The 21831-nt window shown below is 35.7% G+C and overlaps 1 protein-coding gene across 7 annotated transcripts in view; it reads right to left on the reverse strand.

Moving 5' to 3' along the window:
* Positions 1 to 850: 850 nt before the first annotated feature.
* Positions 851 to 21831, reverse strand: part of NOX4 (NADPH oxidase 4) — a 202004-nt gene continuing 181023 nt past the window's right edge. For all 7 annotated transcript variants that reach the window (XM_051820907.2, XM_002708641.5, XM_070076632.1 and 4 more), the window contains 2 exons: positions 19930 to 20030; positions 851 to 7832 (listed from right to left, as the gene is read on the reverse strand). In XM_051820907.2, coding sequence (XP_051676867.1) covers positions 7712 to 7832; positions 19930 to 20030 — 222 coding nt within the window. In that variant the 3' untranslated portion in view covers positions 851 to 7711. The remainder of the gene's footprint in view (positions 7833 to 19929; positions 20031 to 21831) is intronic.

The raw sequence follows: 21831 nt of genomic DNA on the forward strand, positions 1-21831 counted from the left end.
TTGATTGAGAAAATGCAGTACCGTCTAAGAAATAACCTGTTTAAATCTTACAAACAAGTCACCAAACTAAAAGCTTTATACATTAGAGCCTGTAGCATCTGATTTGACCAACGAATGACTTTCAGACACATGAAAACAATGATTATTTACTATAAAGAACATACCTTTAGAAACATGGATAGCATGTCTGTTTCTCTGAAGCAAGTGTCTGCATCTGGCTGAGGCAGGTAGCCATTCCAACTCTGTACACCATACCAGGCTTATCTTAGGACTTAAAGGTAATCATCGTAAGTGTACTGAAGCATTTTTGCTCATTCTATCCATTGTAAAATACTAAGTTCTACTGAAATCCACAGCCAACAAAGAAGCACAAAATAGATTCTTAGAGAAAAACCTTGCAGAAAATGTGGTCTGTGCTTTACTGATGGGAAATCAGTTTTCACAATGTATCAGAACACAGGGCCCTCCGAGTTTAAAGCAAACGGCTTATACACCATGTATGTAAATATGAGATAAACCTGAGAGTTACTCCATTCTTCTTCATTCTCTGTAATTCACAGACTTCAAATCCAGGAGGTGATGATGAATTAGAAAAAATAAAAATAAAAAGCACTAGTTACTCTATGTGTATACATAATATGTGCCATATACTCAATGTTTAGGTGAACTAGAAATCCTTGATGACCAATTACAAAAATTTATTTAGACCACATAATGAATGTATTTTACTTTATTTTGCATGCAGAAAAGCACATATAATTTTTGTATTTAAAATGTTAATGTTTTCATTTTAATGGGCACAATTATGAGATTTGAGAATAACGCCACAAAACAAAAACTAAAACTGAAGTCCCAGACCAAGAATATTAAATTTATTGGTTAGAATCCTTTCATTCCCAATTACATATCTTGTTGAAAGGAAAATTACAAAAGTGTTGAGAAAGTGGAAATAATACCATTTTAAAAGTTTTTCAAAAGAACATTTCTTAAATATTACGTGCTTATTAACTTCACACATACAATTTGTCTGATCATTTGGCCTTGCATTAGGAGGAAAACAATGCTATCCTGTTCTCAAGATCCTGGGGAAAATTACCGATTATTACTGCCTAAAAGTGTAAAATTGGTTTACAATGAAGACATTTAAGTATGTTCGTATGTTTGACTAATTTTTATGCATCTCCCTTTTAAGCTCTATGTAATGTTCTAAAACAGGTTCCCTATAAAGGTTCTATGATTTTACAGTAATAAAATGCATATAAAAATAAAGCTGGTTTTCCAACTCTTTACAGGTACTGAATTTCATTTAGTACTTCCTCTCCTATATTACATAACTCCACACTTTCACTTAACTGGACAAGAATCAAATGCCACACCTGGATTGCTAAGCATCTTGTACAATGATGGGTAAAATACAGGTCCTCAAACTGCAAACCTGCCATAATTGAATGTTGTGGAAGTTGAAAAGCATTATTAAATACAAGTAAAATTCCATTTACATCCAAGAGATTTTTCTTATACTGCATCATAAAGATGAACACACAACTTAAATGTAAAACTCTACAAAATAAATTTTCATGAAAACACATAAAGTAAAATATCTTTAGTAAGGTTAAGAAACCGAAAAATTTACATTATACCCATCTAGGAAAAAATAGGTACAATACAGTATTTCTAAACTATTCTTACTGCTATTTCTAGTTCTAAGACATAAGTCTTGATTTAATTTAGTAAGATATCTCATATACATCTTATCCCGCCCACCCATCAAATTGCAAATAAACATGTAATTTCTGTCACCCTCTGGTACTTCATAAAACCGTTTTCATATAACAGTGCATCTATATCTAGCTACAGTCAGCCTCATCAAAATCAGCTAAGAGGAATACAGAAGGAATTTATTGCAATGAAACTGGAGATTTCAAAAAAAAAAAAAAAAAGAAACTAGAGATTTCAGGAACTCAGAAAAACAAAGAGACAGTGATGCTGGTTGGCTTGTAGACACTTCTCTACGTGCCCCAAAATCAAAATTAAATACTAAATATTTCCATTAACAATGCCTGTAACACCCGAAAGCCTCTTTTCCTTTTCTTGAACCAACGTTTTATTTTTGTTATAGAATATTTGTCCAAGAAATCTCTCTTCACCACCCATCTCTCTTTCCTCCCCCACAATCTTACATAATATCTTCTTGCAAATTAGCCAGAGGTACAAATTACTCTCTTTTATATAAGTAGTATAATACACATCAGGGATGACAGTTTCAAGTCTTCTGATTTCTAACTCAGAATCCTATTCATGCCACACCACTGGAGTCGGCTGAATAAAATGGTAACACAGTCTCAAGTGCTGTAGCCAATTATTTCACTTTCTAAAGAGATTTCCACTTTCCTCACTTCTGATTTTTTTTTTTTTTATTTGACAGGTAGAGTTACAGACAGTGAGAGAGAGAGACAGACAGAGAGAAAGGTCTTCCTACTGTTGGTTCACTCCCCAAATGGCCGCTACGGCCAGCACTGTGCTGATTCTAAGCCAGGAGCCAGGTGCTTCCTCCTGGTCTCCTATGCGAGTGCAGGGCCCAAGCACTTGGGCCATCCTCCACTGCCTTCCCAGGCCACAGCAGAGAGCTGGACTGGAAGGGGAGCAGCAACTGGGACTAGAACTGGCGCCCATACAGGATGCCGGCGCTGCAGGTGGAGGATTAACCAAGTTAGCCACGGTGCCCCCCCCCGACTTCTGATTTTTAAACAGCTTTTAATTAAAAGAGAAGAAAAGACAATTTCCTACTGATATCATTTGGTAAACTGATAATTATCACCTTTAAACAAAGGTGTAATTGCTGTGATGGGCACCCAGTTCTGTGGTTAAGGATGCTTTACTGGGGTGAACATTTTGCACAATGTCCACATCCCATGTTGGGATACCAAGGTTTGAATCCCAGCTCTGCTGCTGATTTCAGTTTCCTGATAATGCACACTTTGGGAGGCATTAGGTGATGACAGAAGTAGTTTGGACCCAACCATTACATGGGATACTTGGATTGAGTTTGGGGCTTATGGCTTTGTCTTGGCCTAGACCCAGCCATTGAAGGTGTTTGGGGAATGAACTAGTGAATGGAAGATCTTTCTCTGTCTTTGTATTTCCAATTAAAAAAAAAAAAAAGATGACAAGTTGACATAAGAGTCTGTCTTTCTTTCTCTTTCTTTCTTTCTTTCTTTCTTTCTTTCTTTCTTTCTTCTTTCTTTCTTTCTTTTTCTTTTTGTCAGGCAGAGTGGACAGTGAGAGAGAGAGAGACAGAGAGAAAGGTCTTCCTTTTGCCATTGGTTCACCCTCCAATGGCCGCTGCGGCCGGCGCACTGCAGCCGGTGCGCCACAGCCAGCGCACCGTGCTGATCCAAAGGCAGGAGCCAGGTGCTTCTCCTGGTCTCCCATGCGGGTGCAGGGCCCAAGCGCTTGGGCCATCCTCCATTGCCTTCCCGGAACACAGCAGAGAGCTGGCCTGGAAGAGGGGCAACCGGGAGAGAATCCAGTGCCCCCACTGGAACTCTTAGAACGCGGTGTGCTGGCGCCGCAGGCGGAGGATTAGCCTAGTGAGTCGAGGCGCCGGCTAAGAGCTTGTATTTTGTATAGTGATAGTCTTTGGGAACCTGGGGTATGTACTGTGCATCACATCTAAACACAGAACATATTCCAACTATAGGCAGTGAGGTATTTTACATTCATTGATATTTAGCCAGACACAAAAATGTAGAAGATTTAACTACCTTCTCCTTAATCAATGTGTGGGATGCAGTATGTTTTTAAGCAAGTGAACAAAGACCCACATGTTTTATATGGTAGAGATTCCTCATCACTAAAATGGATTGTATAGTTGTATTAAATTGATAAACTGGGTTCACATGAATGTGTTGATACAGGTGAACAAATAGACTCCTGTGATACAGCAGAGAGAATGTTTCTAAATGTCTGCATTTATGAAGAAGGCTTTTGTCCCCTGGGTCGAAGGATAAGAGCTGTGAAATATGACCTTATAATGACAGAATTTTAATGCATGGTATATGCAACTGAAACAAAGCATGGCACTCTCCCCTTGTTTACTGTACATATATTAGAATATTTATGCAATGCTGGCTCTCATCTAAAGGTCAGGGTCTTCTCTAGGTCAAACAGAAGTTCATCAAAGTTCTATTTCTTAAAAAAAAAAAGAATTCTAATCAAAGGCAAAGCTGCTGATAAAATTCTAGTGTCAATGCTAATGTGAGCTCCCTTAACAAAATAAACAACACATTCTTTTACAAACCATAGCAATAGCCAGTTTTACTACAGATTTCAGCATTTATTGAGTTACAAAAACTAAAGCACCATTGTGTTCTGATGTGGTAAATGCCCTCTCTGATCATTTTTCTCCCTCCAGTTTTGCTTTCATGAGACATTTCTTGCCCTACCAGTTCCTAAATGTGCAGCTTATGACTCTGCATTTAGAGGACAGGTTTATCATCTACAGCAACATTCATGTACATCTCTGATAATTTTGAAAGATCCACCTTGCCTTTCTTCTCTTATGTTCATAGGTCCCTTCTTTGCTAAGTGTTGGAAGTCTTATGCTTCTTCTGTTTGGAAGCCTGAGTGTAGGTAGTTTGCAACTCTATCCTTAGAGAATAGTACAGAATGTAATAAAGAGATTTAGGTAATAGAGGAGGATATTCAGACGAAAACAGTGAGTTCTCTTTGTACCGTGGTGGTTGAAGTAAATGCTAATCTCATTATGCCGCACTTTATTTCCTGTCTCCCTAGTTTATAAAAGGCTGTCTCTTCTCCTGGACAAGAAGCATGTTATGGTCATGTGAGGAGAGAATAAAAGTCATTTGTTTTAATATCAATATCTCAGTGGGCAGTTAGAAAATTGGTGAAATTATGGCTCTGGTCTAAGAACCTAAATTTAAAATTACAGTATTAGCATCTCCTAGAAATCATATTGTCAACTATTTGTCCAAGGAAAAGTTCTGGAGAACATAATCCCTTCAGTACAATTTTCAGACTTAAAAATTAATATCTGACATTAGGTCCTAATAGAAGGAAAATAAGAGTAACCAATTTAGAATCATGAGATTTACTGGAAGAAGAATATGTATTTCTGGATCTGAATCCGGAATTAACACTTAGTACTCCCGTCCCCATACCAGATAGCTTTTATGGGGGGATTCAGACTAAAAGAACTAAGTGGTTTACTGTATGTATATTTAATGATTAGAAAGAAAGAGCTTTCAGTAGCACAGTCTGGAAAAGCTGAGATTCAGTCTTGGCTCTGGCAGACTCAGTGAACAATGCTAAACCATTACCACTCTCTGGGCCTTAGTCTCCCCAACCACAAAACAAGAGTAGTCCTGCCCTTATTCTTTTAAAAACTAACTGGTTATGAAATTGTCCTAGTTAGCACAAGAAAAAGGACTTGTTTCTCATGAGTTGAAACTTAAAGGATTTGTCTCATTGGTTTATTTAAAAAAAAATCATTTTTCTTCTGGGTAATCATCCTTAAAAAAAACTTCTTGACTTTTTTCTCTTTAACATAACTTCTAAGCACAACATTATCTATTGATGACAATAGCTCTTGCCTCTAGCATTCACCTTTATTGATAATTATAATTTAAATCCATCACATGCTAAAAATGCTCCGACTATATGCTGATTTGTGGCGTTATAACAGGACTGTATAGATTAAATCAATTTAGCCTATGCCTTGTCTAAATTGTTTTTATTTCTTTGTTTTAAATGCTTGACGTATATCACAGTCACCCAAGTGTCATTTTCAAGTCACTGAGTGAAGTACTAAGCATTTTACTTGTAAATTGAATTAAAAAAAAAACTTACTAGGCCCACTTGTATGATAGTGTATATGAATCTGAGGGTTTTTAAATTATAATTTACATTTAAAATTACAGCTTTCCCTTGCATAAATCAGATGACTCACAAAGATGAAAAACTGATGGAAGGATCTGTTTTATTGAAATTAGGTGCATTAATATAATCACATATATAAGTTATCATTAAAGAGTCAGTATTGCACATTAAGCCTGAACAAATTCAAACTTTTTTTATTAGTTCTTTCTGTTACAGGTTTTTCATAAAATTATTTTTACTCTAAGAAGTGTAGCCAAGATGCACTGGTTATTAACTATGCCCTCAGAGCTCAATCTGCAGTTGCATTGCACATTTCCCATCATTTTTTCTGATTCACCTCCTTTCTACAGAAGGGAAAGGAAGAAATTAGAAGGGAAGGAAGATATGTGTACATGTAAATATACTCACAGTCATTCAGCGTTGGGTGGTTTAGCATGCTTGACTGCTATTGGTGAATCCTAACAAAAAAAAAAACTGACAGTAGCATCCATCATGTTATGTTGTATGCAAAAATTTTAACAGAGGCAAATCAAACTGCTTAAATCAGAGTGTGTTATATTTCATAGCATTTGATAAATATCCACTAAACAAAATCTTTAAGCTATATGAACTCCTTAATTATTAAGGTAGCAAATATAAAAGTCAGGAAACAAACTGATAGGGTCACACAGTGTAGTCCCTACAGCAACTTTAAACCCAACAATTCTCTTAGAATGTTGGATATCAAACAGTGAGACAATAACACTGATTCTGAAAAATAAATTTGAATGACTGATGATGGATTTCCTTTTATGGAGAAAGTAAAATACAGGGTTCATATTCAGGAATGTGACTACACTTTTAAAATCTCCATCACAAAGCATTGTGTGATAAGGGATAGAGATACTGTTTCTCAGTGCCTGCTGGCAGGTATGATGTCCTTCAGTCACAAAGCACAAATTAAAGAATGCACTTTAAAAGGCAAAATAAAATAAAATAATAAAAGATAAAGTGTGCCTAGGAATAAAAGTGGAAAAAAAAATAGAGACCACAATGCTAAAGAAAAAATGTTACTAGGATACATGTCCCTTTACAATTATAGTAATTATATTTTCATATTATGCAATAATCATATATTAAATAAGTTGAAGATGAAAATGAACTATTACATTATTGAGTCTAATGTAGGCTAGGAAAGGAGAGACTTTCCTTGTTAGAATAAAAGGAAGAGAGAAAAATATAAAAGTAGATACTACATATAGCCTACAGACAACAAGCAGAGGTATTATCAGTAGTGAGGAAGATTAAACACAAAGTACCCGTATCAATACAGAGTCTCGTGCTGTATTTTAAGACATCTAATATATATGCCTGGAAATTTTCCAAATTAAAGCTATTGTGTTTATACACAATGTAGAAAACATAATCTGAGTTTCAATGAATTTTTAATTTTCTTCTTTCATTTGTTCAACCATAAACAATTTAAAGAGGACCATGACTGTCAGCCTCAGAGTGACGGAGTTCAGCTCCTCACTAGGGAGTTCTTGACACTGCTATAAGAATCAACAGTGAGCATCTAATAGTTTTCTTTTAATTTGAGCAATGAAAAGTGAATCATCACATCAAATATTCCTCAGGGCCTCTCTGGTTTCCAGATCAAACATGCAATGTGGCTTGTCATCTTGCCACATTCTCTGTATTTCCATTTTAAATAATCATAAATAATAAAACCTTGCTACTCTTTGGCACAGCAAAGCTGTTTGATTCAGCTGAGTTTCAAAGTTTTAGATATTGCACACATTCCTTCTTTAGAGTCCTGGTTCTTCTCAGATTTTCAGCTGAAAGATTCTTTATTGTATTCAAATCTTGTCCCATATGAGTTGCTTTGGTTACTCAGTTTATGAAGAATCTTGGAAAGTGAATTGGGTCCGCAGCAGAAGACACCAACTGTTTTCCTAGAAAGAGGGGGAAGAAATGGAAAATTCAGGTAGAAAATTAGGCAGAACACAATAAGAGTTTGATTTGAGGCATTGACAGGAATTTCCTGTTCACTTGATAATTGAAAACAATTTTCCAATTATTTCCAAATGTAAATGATTTCTAGAGAAATATTTTACTTAATCCACCCTTTTATATTGGCTTTCATGATAATTAGAAAAAAGAATTAACTATGAGCACAGAGTTCCTTATGACCAAAGACTGATCAGCCTGCCTTAATTTTTTCATACTATAGTATCGCTGACATCAGAAACCATACAGAGAATATAAAAGGATACATGTCTAGCCCTCAATGGGCCATGCAGATTCTTCTCTTATTCAACATTTTATAGCCATTTTTCTAAATTTGCCAAAAGGATTTGCATGAGCAGTGATATATATGTGAAGAGAGAGAGGAAAGACATTGCCAGTTTGAAAGGATAATTTTAAAGACTAGTTTATATCACACAAACAAAAAATTTATAATCCAGGAGGGAGGTTCCAATATGGCAGAATAGGGAGGGGGTTCACTGATAGTTCAGGAAAAGATAGTTTAATAAAAGCTGGGATAGGGTAGTCTCAGGGAAGAGTTAGGGAAAAAATAGCAGAGGAAACACTTCCGGAATTAGAGGGACACGGTGGATCTACATGGAGGGCCTGGGCTGCCGAGAGTCTCCACACCAGCACTGGAAAGGGAGGTGAGACGAAACCACAGTAGCTGGAGACACTTGCAGAAAAGCGGAGGAAGAGCATAGAGGGAACGAGGCTTGAAGCCCTGTGTGGGAAAGTGCACCAGCCTAACTAGAGGAAAACAAAAATAAAAAAGATGTTACAGACAAAATTCTCTCTCTCCATTCACCTTACAAAGGTGTGCGAGAAAACAGAGCAGATGGCATTTTGGACACATATAAGAGCTGCTCCAGCTCGGGGCTGCACCTGCCCTCAGCCAAGCAGGAAAACCTGACTCTGGTGGGGAGTAATAACAGGAGACTAAGACCTAGTGAATGTGTGGAGCTAATGAACCGGGACGTGAAAAAAAAATATAAAAACAAAAACAAAACTGAGGGTGTGTGGGAGAACTCATGGTGTGGCTGAGACTTGAGTAGTCTTGGTGGGAGACGCCACAAGCTCAGGCGGCCTTGGCTACCCGGTGAGAGACATTGCAGGGGAATCTGAGCTTACACTGAGGACTGCACAGATCCTTTGTGTGGTCCTTGGGACAGAACAGATGAATATTATACCCACTGGGGCTAGCGATCAGACAATGATCACCATCAAGAAGAGCTCAGCTGAGTGGAATTACTTCCCTTCTGAATAAAAAAAAAAGAGAGAGAGAGAGAAGATTTACCATGCCAAACCTAGGTGTGTCACTTTAGGCACACCCTTAACCCTGAAGAACTGAACAGAGCTCTCTGGACACAACCACCACAAGCCTCTAGAGATTCACCAAAAGCAGACAATCCACTTAATCTAGAGTCATAGTATAATGAGAAAAGCTGCCACAGCAAGGAAAAAAAAAAGAAACCAAAGAATATCTCCACAATGCCAAACAACAAATGCAAAAACAGAGGAAACAAGAACAAGGAAGACATCATGATGCTCCCAAAAGAACATGACACTACAACACAAGATTATGAAGGTGATGAGATAGAAGAAATGCAAGAAATGGAACTCAAAAAAATTATGATAAGAATATTTAGAAGTAATCAAAAACAAATGCATGCACTACTGAAATCCATGCAGGACATGACAGAAACTTGCTCTCATGAAAATGAAATCTTAAGGAGGAATCAAAATGAAATGAGGAATTTAGTAGAACATTAAACTGAGATATTGGAGAGAAATCAAAATGAAATGAATAATTCAATAGAAAAAATAAAAACACATTTGAGAACCTTAAAAAGAGAACCAGTGAGACAGAAGAGAGAATATAAGACTTAGAAGACAGAGCACAGGAAAGTATACAGTGAAACCAAAGACAAGAAGAGGAAATTAGAAATCTAAAAAATACTGTTGGGAATCTACAGGATACTATTAAAAAAAAACAACATTTGGGTTCCAGGAGTTCCTGAAGGCATGGAGAGAGAAAGGATTAGAAGGCCTTTTTAGTGAGATACTAGCAGAAAACTTCCCAGGTTTGGAGAAGGAAAGAGACATCCAAGTACAGGAAGCACACAGAACTCTCAATAAACATGAGCAGAAGAGATCCTCGCCATGACACACAGTAATCAAACTCACCACAGTGAAATATAAGAAAAGATTTTAAAATGTGCAAGAGAGAAACACCAGATTACTTTCAAAGGAACTCCAATTAGACTCACAGCAGACTTCTCATCAGAAACCCTAGGAGGGAATGGCAAGATATAGCACAAATACTAAGAGAAAAAAACTGCTATCCCAGAATATTATATCCTGCAAAGCTCTCATTTGTGAATGAAGGTGAAATAAAGACCTTTCATAGCAAACAGCAATTGAAAGAATTTGTCACCACTTGTCCAGCCCTGCAAAAGATGCTAAAAGATGTGTTACACACAGAAACACGGTCATCAGTATGAAAGAAGGTAAAGGAAGAAATCTCTCAGTAAAAGATCACAGGAAATTCAAAGTATATGTTGGAAATAGACAGATCAACCAGACAGAAGATCAAGGAAACAGTAGATTTAATTGACACTATAGACCAAATGGATCTAACAGATACCTACAGAATTTTTCATCCTACACTGGAAGAATACACATTCTTCTCAGCAGTACATGGAACCTACTCTAAGATTGACCACATACTACGCCATAAAGCAAGTCTCAGCAAATGCAAAAGAAACAAAATCATACCTTGCATCTTCTCAGACCACAATGGAATAAGCTAGGAATTAGCAACTCAGGAATCCCTAGAGCATATGTAAACACATGGAGATTGAATAGCATGCTCCTTAATAAACACTGGGTCATAGAAGAAATAAAAAGAGAAATCAAAAAATTTCTGGAATCAAATGAGGATAACAACACAACATATCAAAACTTATAGGATACAGCAAAAGCAGTGTTACGAGGAAAGTTTATAGCAATAGGTGCCTACATCAAGAAATTGGAAAGGCAACAAAAAATGAGCTATCAAAGCATCTCAAGGATCTAGAAAAACTGCAGCAAACCAGAATCAAAACTAGTAGGAGAAGAGAAATAATTAAAATTAGAGAAGAAATCAACAGAATTGAATAAAAAAATTACAAAAAATCAGCAAAAGGAAGAGCTTTTTTTTAAAAAAATAAACAAAATTGACACCCCATTGGCCAAACTAACCAAAAAAAGAAGTGAAAAGACCCAAATCAATAAAATCAGAGATGGAAAAGGGAATGTAACAACAGACACCACAGAAATAAAAAGAATCATCAGAATTACTACAAGGACTTGTATGTCAGCAAACAGGGAAACCTATCAGAAATGGATAGATTCCTGGACACATGCAACCTACCTAAATTGAACCACAAAGACATAGAAAACCTAAACAGACCCATAACTGAGTCAGAAATTGAATCAATAATAAAGGGCCCTCCCAACAAAGAAAAACCAAGGACCGGATGGATTCACTTTTGAATTCTACCAGACATTTAAAGAAGAACTAACTCCAATTCTTTTCAAACTATTCAGAACAATTGAAAGAGAGGGAATCCTCCCAAATTTTTTCTTTGAAGCCAGCATCACCTTAATTCCTAAGGCGGAAAAAGATGCAGCAGAGAAAGAGAATTACAGACCAATTTCCCTGATGAACATAGACACAAGAATCCTCAATAAAATTCTCGCCAATAGAATGCAACAACACATCAGAGAGATCATCCACCCAGACCAAGTGGGATTTATCCCTGGTATGCAGGGATGGTTCAACATTCACAAATCAATCAATATGATATACCACATTAACAGACTGCAGAAGAAAAACCATATGGTTATCTCAATAGATGCAGAGAAAGCATCTGATAAAATACAACACCCTTTCATGATGAAAACCCTAAGCAAACTGGGTATAGAAGGAACATTCCTCAATACAATCAAAGCAATCTGAAAAACCCACGGCCAGCACCCTATTGAATGGGGAAAAGTTGGAAACATTTCCACTGAGATCCATTACCAGACAGGGATGCTCACTCTCACCACTGCTATTCAATATAGTTCTGGAAGTGTTAGCCAGAGCCATCAGACAAGAAAAAGAAATTAAAGGGATACAAATTGAGAAGGAAGAAGTCAAACTATCCCTCTTTGCAGATGATATGATTCTTTATTTAGCGGACCCAAAGAACTCTACATAGAAGAGTTTGGCAAAGTAGCAGGATATAAAATCAATGCACAAAAATCAACAGCATTTGCATATACAGGCAATGCCACAGCTGTGAAAGAACTTCTAAGATCAATCCCATTCACAATAGCTACAAAAGCAATCAAATACCTTGGAATAAACTTAACCCAGGATGTCAATGATCTCTATGATGAGAATTACAAAATCTTACAGAAAGCAATAAGAGGATACCAAAAAAATGGAAAAATCTTCCATCCTCATGGATTAGAAGAATCAATATCATCAAAATGTCCATTCTTCCAAAAGCAATGTATAGATTCAATGTGAAAGCAATCAAAATACCAAAGACATTCTTCTCAGATATGGTAAAAATGATGATGAAATTCACATGGAGGCACAGGAGACATGGAATAGCTAAAGCAATTTTGTACAACAAAAACAAAGAAGGAAGCATCACCAGATTTCAAGACATACTACATGGTGGTTATAATCAAAACAGCATGGTACTGGTACAGAAACAGATGGATAGACCAATGGAACAGAATAGAAACACCAGAAATCAATCCAAACATCTACAACCAACTTATATTTGATCAAGGATCCAAAACCAATTCCTGGAGCAAGGAAAGTCTATTCAACAAATGGTGCTGGGTAAACTGGATTTCCACATTTCAGAAGCATGAAGCAAGACCCCTCCTTACACCTTACACAAAAATCCATTCAACATGGATTAAAGATCTAAATCTACAACCCAGACCATCAAATTTTAGAGAATATTGGAGAAACCCTGCAAGATATAGGCACAGGCAAAAACTTGCAAAAGACCACAGAGGCACAGGCAGTCAAAGCTAAAATTAACATTTGGGATTGCATCAAATTGAGAAGTTTTTGTACTGCAAATAAATAGTCAGGAAAGTGAAGAGGCAGCTGACAGAATGGGAAAAAATATTTGCAAACTGTGCAACACATAAAGGATTAATAACCAGAATCTACAAAGACATCAAGAAACTCCACAAAAACAAAACCAACAACCCACTTAAGAGATGGGCCAAGGACCTCAATAGACATTTTTCAAAAGAGGAAATCCAAATGGCCAACAGACACATGAAAAAATGTTCAGGATCACTAGCCATCAGGGAAATGCAAATCAAAACCACAATGGCACTTAAATTATTGAAAAATGATTCCTATTAAATATGAGTGGGAATAAGAGAGGGAGGAGATGTATAGTCGGCACATGGTCAGTCAGACTTAGCTTTACCTAATGGTAGAGCTAGAAATGTACCAGAAGATTCCAATTCAGATCTGGCTAAAAGCACGTGAGGGTATTTAATGCATGGAAAGCCAAGACATTGTGGAAAAAAAAAAAAAAAAAAAAAAAAAAAAAAAACCTAAATGAAAGATCTCTGTGAGTGAGATCCTAATGGAAAGAATGGGCCATCAAAGGAGGTACCTTTCTCTGAAGGGAGGAGAGAATTTCCACTTTGACTATGGCATTGTCTCAATAAGATCAGAGCTGCTGAATTCAGGATGCTTTCATAGCCTTGACAGCTCATGACAAGAGCCTTGGGTGATTACTGACGTCATAAATGAAAGTGTCAATTGTTAAATCAACAACGGGAGTCACTGTGCACTTATTGCCCATAGATGACCTCTGCCCTTAATGTTGTACTATGAGAATTAATGGTAAAACTACTACTCAAATGGTACTCTATACTTTGTGTGTCTTCGTGGGTGCAGTCTGTTGAAATCTTTACTTAGTATATACTAAGTGGATCTGTGTATAAAGATAATTGAAAATGAATCTTGATGAAGAATGGGATGGGAGAGGGAGTGGGAGATGGAATGTTTGCAGGTGGGAGGGAGGTTATGGGGGGAAAAACACTATAATCCGAAAGTTGTGCTTTGGAGATTTATATTTATTAAATAAAAGTTGGAAAAAATTTATAATCCAGACACATTTTATTTTTATTTATTTACCGTAATAACTGTAGGAAATCTCAAGCAAGGTTTATTATTGTCTAATAAAATTTTATTAAATACTGCATATCTCTAACAAATAGACTCAAGAAATTTCAAAAGAAGAATGGTATTTCTAATTGATCTTCCAAAGATTTAGGATTTGACCTGAATTTTTCCTAGACTATTAAAGTGATTAAGAGTTTACAGTATATTTTGGAAAGACACAATATTTCTTTGTTATATAATAGTATTTGTTGCTAGAAAAAAGTATTTGTTGCTAGAACAAAACTACAAGAAATCTATATGGGTAGCGAAACTTCATTGTAAATACTGAAAAACTGTTGTATAAAAACTTTAAACTGAAAAATGAAACAATGAACTATGAAACAAATTTTATTTGAAGTCATGATAGAGTAATGAATGCTATGATACACTGTTGTGTTAAAACATTAGTAAGAAAAACAATTATTTTCAGGCCCAGGAAACTGGCAGCACAGAGGGAGGATGCCTGAGAAAAGTGGGGGGAAGAGAGACTCTGAGTCCTGCAATTGTCTGTTTATTACCTAAAGGTGAGCTACAGGGTGCAGCACAGAATGGAGAAACCCCAGCAGTACTGTGGTTCCATTGACTTAAAAACAAAAAAAAAAAGAATGGAGTGCATGGAGGCCAAAACAGCTGAAACTTGTGGAGCAGAATATGGAAAGAAAAGATCCACAGAAATATGTCCTGAAACCTGCAGACGTTTGAGAATCATAAAAATGGTCAAGGAATCCAAACGAAGAAAGAGAAAATAATATGAGATAAACAATAATAAACTGATACACCTTAAAAGTGACCGTGTTTTTATGAAAACTAAATGTAGATAGTCTAAACAATGTGATTACATAGCTACAACACACATGAAACAAAAGCAGATAGAACCTCGAAGATAGGAAAATTATAATTGATTATTGCAGCACTCTGCGGTCAGTAACTGATAGCAGAAACAGACAAAAAATCATTATGGGTATTAAGAAGTTAAATATCACTGTCATTAACAATAGGATCCTTTATAGAATCTGCTACATAAAAATAAGAAACTTCAAGTACACATGGAAACATTCACCAAGATAGAATATATTCTGGCCAATAAAACAATTCTTAATAATTTTAAGCTACTGAAATCACAAGGCAGTATATTTTTAGACCAAATTGCAGTTGAACTAGAAATCAAGAACAAAGAGATATCTGTACAAACCTCATTATTTGGGATTTAAACAATATACTTCTAAGTAACTCATGTTCAAAAAGAAATCACATGAAGAAAAAAGACATTTTGAACAGGATGAAAATGAAATAAAAATATATCAAAATTTATGAATCCTAACTAAAGTAGTGTTTAGAAGGACATTTAGAAGATTTAAGGCTTTTATTGGAAATGAGAGATTTGAAATTGATGACTGAAAGTTCTAATTTAAGTAACTAGTGAAAGAGCTAATTAAACCCAAAGTCAGCAAAATAATAAAATATGAAGGAAGGAAATATGAACACAAAACACTTTGCACTGAATAAAATTTACATTACTATTAAAACTATAGTGCGGTTTACACTGAAATGAAACGAGAATGAGCCATTTTGTTTGCTTCTTTGTATATATTCTCTGTTAACACTGCATGATGGTAATACCATACCATTATTTGTTCCTTTGGCTTTGACAAGGCAATCAGAGTTGTTCTTCTGAGATTTTCAGATTTCTTCAATGTGCATTTTAAATAATTACTAATAAAATAATTATTTTTTAAAATGCCCAGGATATTATCAATTTAATATTCTTTTTACATTTTGCTTTTCAAATGGCAACTAGTTTAACACTATGATAATCTTTTTTGATTTGAGGAGTTACCCCACTGCCACTTTCACTAATTTAATGAATTCCCACAACTTTTTCAACATCTACAATTAATCTTTGCAATCCATTTGCATTATATTGCTGCAATCCAAAAATTATCTAGAGATTTATCAACAAAAACTTTGATGAGATGGATGGAGACGTACTCAGAGAATGTTGTTACAGGGTAAATATTGTTTTGAATGAGCTTCATAAATGCTCAATAGAATTGTGTATATTTTCTCATTATATCAACACTTGCTTTTCCATTTAGATTTGTAAATGTGAAATCTCATATAATGAGAATTTATTTACTTCATAGAGCTGTTCACTCTTTTTATACACATCCAGGAGGTTTGGTGACTTGTCCCAGGGACAAAGAAACAAATGTGAGAGATCAAACTTAAGTACTTTTAACTTACATTGTTCTGAAAATAGTATGAGGCAGCAAAATAAATATATGTTCCTAAACATTTCACTGAATTCCAGATAACTAATTCTGTATTCAAAAGGTCAAATAAAGTTAATCCTTTCTTCATCCCTCTGCATAATGCATAAATTCTATAGCTTAAAATACAATACACATTTTATTACAAATAGGAAACTGAATTTTAGTTAGAGGTAATACAAACATTTCATCTTTACTTAGTATATACTAAGTTATTCTTCTGTATATAAAGATAATTGAAAATGAATCTCAGCCGGCGCCGCAGCTCAATAGGCTAATCCTCTGCCTGCGGCGCTGGCACACGGGGTTCTAGTCCTGGTCGGGGCACCGGATTCTGTCCTGGTTGCCCCTCTTCCAGGCCAGCTCTCTGCTGTGGCCCGGGAGTGCAGTGGAGGATGGCCCAAGTGCTTGGGCCCTGCACCCCATGGGAGACCAGGAGAAGCACCTGGCTCCTGCCTTTGGATCAGCGCAATGTGGCGGCCATTGGAGGGTGAACCAACGGCAAAAGGAAGACCTTTCTCTCTCTGTCTCTCTCTCTCACTGTTCACTCTGTCAAAAAAAAAAAAAAAAAAAAGAAAGAAAGAAAGAAAGAAAGAAAATGATGAAGAATGGGATTGGAGAGGGAGTGGGAGATGGGATGGCTGCGGGTAGAAGGGAGGTTATGGAGGGAAAAGCCGCTATAATCTAAAAGTTGTACTTTGGAAATTTATATTTATTAAATAAAAGTTAAAAAAACAAACCTTTCAGACAGCTTATTAAGTGCTAAATGTATTACAAAGTAATATTTAGAAGAGTTCTTTATGCTTTAATTATAAGTGCTTTAAGTATGTATGTATGTGTTCATGTATGTGTGTATCTATTGGTATATACTTTAAATTTATAATGTGAAATGCATACCATGAAAAATCTATGCATGGATTTTAATTATTTCTGCACCAAGGTAAACTTGTCTTTGAATTCCATTTTTACATGAACTTTTTGAAGCTCCCTCACTTTAAAGTCAACATCTTCCTGCAACATATGTAGTGAACATGAGAGCTGCTTGCAACACCTTGTCACTCCCTCTATTTAGCAAACTTGAGTCAGGAGATGCAAATTCATGTCTCAATTCTGACTCCTCAATCATGGCTTTTCATAAATCCTTACCTTTTTCTGATCCCATCTTCTTGACTTGTAGTAATGAAAAAGGTAGAAGGATTTCAAAGCTGCTTTACTTTCCATGATCACATAATACCATCACATAATTCATTTTCTAAATGTAAAAATATTCTCCAAAGGAAGGAAGCACTCTCATTCATGTGTGGAAAATAAATTGATTCGATCTTTGAGTTTTTCTAGGGAAGTCTCTAAATGTGCATACCTTTGAGCCAGCAATTCCATTTCCAAGATCCTAACCTATGGCAATACTCTTATATGAGAAAGTATACACAAAAAATAATTACTATAGCACTGCAACAGTAACAACAAAGAACTTAAACAGGTAACTTAAATATTGATAAATAGGTCAGGAATAAAAATCCTATCTATATTCTAAAATGCTGTGGGGAAGTGGGCATTTGGAACAGAGGTTAAGGTACCTCCAGGGATGGGATGCCTGTATACCAAGTTGGAATGCCTGAGTTCAAGTGCAAGCTTCACTCTCAATTCCAGTTTCCTGCTATTGCACACCCCAGGAAGCAGCAAGTAATGGCTCTGGCACGTGAGTACCTGCCATCCACATGGGAGACTCAGAATGAATTTCTGGCTCCTGGATTTGGCCTAGCCCAGTCCCAGCTAAAGCAGGCATTTAGACAGTAAACCAGAAGATATCTGTCTTTACCGCAGTCATTCAAGGAAATACAATAAATAAAAAATTTAAATAAATTATATGAAATAGAAATGACTTATGATCAATCAAAAGGAACATTAAAACATCCACAGAGACATGAAAAATAATGAATGCATTTCAAAATCTTCTGCATCAAAATAAAATTACTTTTAAGTTTCAGTTTCAACAAACTTTTAAAAATATACTCATCCATGAGTATATCATGAAAAGTAAGTTGAAGAATTATATACTGTAGATTCATTCAACTTTTGTTAAAAATATGGTTTGTATTTTTGTGAACACATATGCATATATATACATGTACACAAACACACACACATATATATGCAAATCAAATATTTACTTTTAAAAATTTCTGTAAGAATACCTGAAAGAGTTACTAATCATTACCTTTGAACTCAGTAATGTTTATTTCCTTTTAGCTTTGTAGTTAAAAACCTAAATAATATATTAAATTCATGTCTACTGTTTTAATAACTACTTACTGCAAATTAAAAATTGTTGCCTTACAGAATTAAAAATAGCTTAATTTATATACTTCTCTTTCCTATTTTTATTTCTGTATGTTCTTTCAACCAGTCATGTGTATGAGATTAATCAAAATATTACATCTTAAATACGACTTGCAATTTATATAGTGCTTTTAGCCCAATTAATGAGCTTGTAAAATGTTAACGCATTCTTTTCCTAAGTAGGATACATACAAATCCTTTAAAACAATGCATTTCAGGTGCATGCCCCAGAGCAAATACACATAATAAAAGTGTTGTACAAAATATCAACAGTAGATGGTGCACATTTGCTCTTATTTAACCAGTTTTGCTATTTCCAGAAAAAGAACAGAGAGTGAAGCATTAAAAAATCACTCTGAAATATGAACAAGTATAACCAATAAGAATTCTTAAGAACTAATGGAAGGGGGCCAGTGCTATGGCATAGCAGGTAAAACCACTGCCTGCAGTGCTTGCATCCCATATGGGAGCTGGTTCAAGTCCCTGCTGCTCCCCTTCTGATCTAGCTCTCTGCTATGGCCTAGGAAAGCAGATGTCCCAAGACTCTGGGCCCCTGCACCTGCATGGAGACCCTGAAGAATCTCCTAGCTCCTAGTTTCAGATTAGCTCAGCTCCGGTCATTGAAGCCATCTTTCTTTCTGTCTCTCCCTTTCATTGTTTGTAACTCTACCTCCTCTCAAATAAATAAATAAAATCTTTAAAAAATATTCATACTACATTGAAAAAAATTTTAATCTATTCATTTTGGTATAGATCTAGAAACTAGTTTTGAAATGTATGCATTGTTAGACTTGTTGGTGAAGTTCCTTTGTTTGCCGAAAGATAATGAAAAATTATCCTATGTTCACTTGAGAAGTATGTGGGAATGGATACCAATTTTATATGGGTCAACACAAATTTAAAATTAGGTAGGGGAGTCGTCTAGTTCATACTCCATGACAATCTCAAAACCAAATTTTAAATATATGACATTATATATATATATATATATATGTAATATGTGTGTATGTGTGTGTATAAAATATAACTGCTTTGCTTCATCCCTGTAGTAGAATGTTTTTAAGTGTTTGAAATTTCCAAACCTATATTCAATTCATCTTTAAAAATGTCAATGATTTAAGAGTTTTTTAATTTGATCACTAACTACTTGCTAAATTTTGAGTATATACTTACCCTCTGTTATATTTTGCTATTTCATCAAATAGAAGTTTCCACTGAGGACGCCCAATAAAAAGTCTTGAATTCAATGCATGGTATTTTTCTCCAATTATCTTCTGCCAAAAAGAAAGCACTACATATTATATGACTCACAGATTTGGATTAAACAACCCTGTTCTCTGACAACAATTTTGCCTATGTTGTGTCCTCTTACCAAATCACTATGATATAAAGTATGAAATGGCAACCTATTATCACAATCATTTGTAAGTATCATCCTCTTCCTCTTTTCCTTTAAAATTCATTATCTTCTTGAATGCCATTCTTACACATGGTTGTTCCCTAGATTTCAGCAAGTTTCGGCAACTTTAATAAAAATACTGCAATTTAAGACAAAGAATGCATCCTAATTGTTCACTCTCAAAAAGGTTCAGTATATAAATTTCATTAAAATAATTTTCCAAAACAAATCAGTTGTCATATCTAGCTCATTGTATGAGTAAAATACTATAAATTGTCATCATCAGCTTGGGGAAATTATCCTAGAAAAAACAGCCAGAGACAGCAGAACTCCAAATCTTGAGTCCATCAACAAATGACTGTCAAATGGGCTGGTGTCTGCAACTGACAACATTAGATATGAATCGACCCTGAAGCTTCGGAATCAAGCAAGAAAATGCGATAAAGCATCTGATTCATTATAGAGAAATTGACAACCAAACATAATTCATGCTCTATACTTCAACTACAATTATACCATGAGGAAAAGTGATATTGACTTGCTTCATAAGAGTGGTAAAATGAATTTTTTACATATCAAATAGTTCAGAAACCTAACTAGAAAAAAGGGATTAGTCTTTTAAATTCTTATTTGAGAGAGACAGAGACAGAGAGATAATCCATAGCTCAAATACCTTCAGAGGCCAGGAGTGGGCTAAGATGAAGCTGAAAGACAGAAACTCAACCCAGGTCTCCCGCATGGGTGGCAGGACAAGAACTTCACCATTACCTGCTGACTCCCAGGGTGTGCATTAGTAGGAAACTTGAATCAAGAACACAGCCAGGTACTTTCACATGAGATGTAGGTGTCTGAACTGGTGGATTTAACCACTAGGCCAAGTGCTTGTCCCATGTTAGCTTTTTAAGTAACCAACAATCATTCATATTTTGTATTCCAGGCATTGTGCAAATATATCATGGAAAATATTATAATAAAGTCTGTGAAAGCATTCATGCCGAGGTTTACTATAATATTCAGTCTTCTATTTCTATATTCAAAATGAGGATGTTAATATAATCTACTGGGACTGGCGCTGTGGCATAGTGGATAAAGCAGCAACCAGCAAGTGCCAGGATCCCTTATGGGCACTGATTCAAGTCCTGGCTGCTCCACTTCCAATCCAGCTCTCTGATATGGCCTAGGAAAGCAGCAGAGGTTGGTCCACCTCTAGCCATTGCGGCCATTTGGAGAGTGAACCAGAAAATGGAAGGTCTCTGTTTCTCTCTCTCTCTCTGCCTCTCTGTAACTCTGACTTTCTAATAAATAAATATTTAAAAAATAGAAGTTCAATGGAAATGGAATTAAATATTACTTATCAAAAATATTATCTGCTAAAATCTCTTGTGATTACACTTGATAATACACCTGAAATTCTTAGCACAGTGTCTAGCGTATATAAATAATCCATGGTGACTATTATTACTATCATTTTAATTTTGCTTGAAGGGAACTGAGCTTTACTGTATATGATCACACCTTCTCTCTCCACATAAAACCGTGCCTGGATGAAAACAATCAGAAGGCTGTTCATTTATAGTCTGACCTCCTGAGGTAACAGACTTGAGACAAAACCGAACAGAGGAGAGATGGCATCAGGTGACATGAAGAGGCCTGCTCCAGCCTCTTGTGAAGAGGAC

Source organism: Oryctolagus cuniculus, chromosome 1 (assembly GCF_964237555.1).
Source record: "Oryctolagus cuniculus chromosome 1, mOryCun1.1, whole genome shotgun sequence".
Taxonomy (NCBI): domain Eukaryota; kingdom Metazoa; phylum Chordata; class Mammalia; order Lagomorpha; family Leporidae; genus Oryctolagus; species Oryctolagus cuniculus.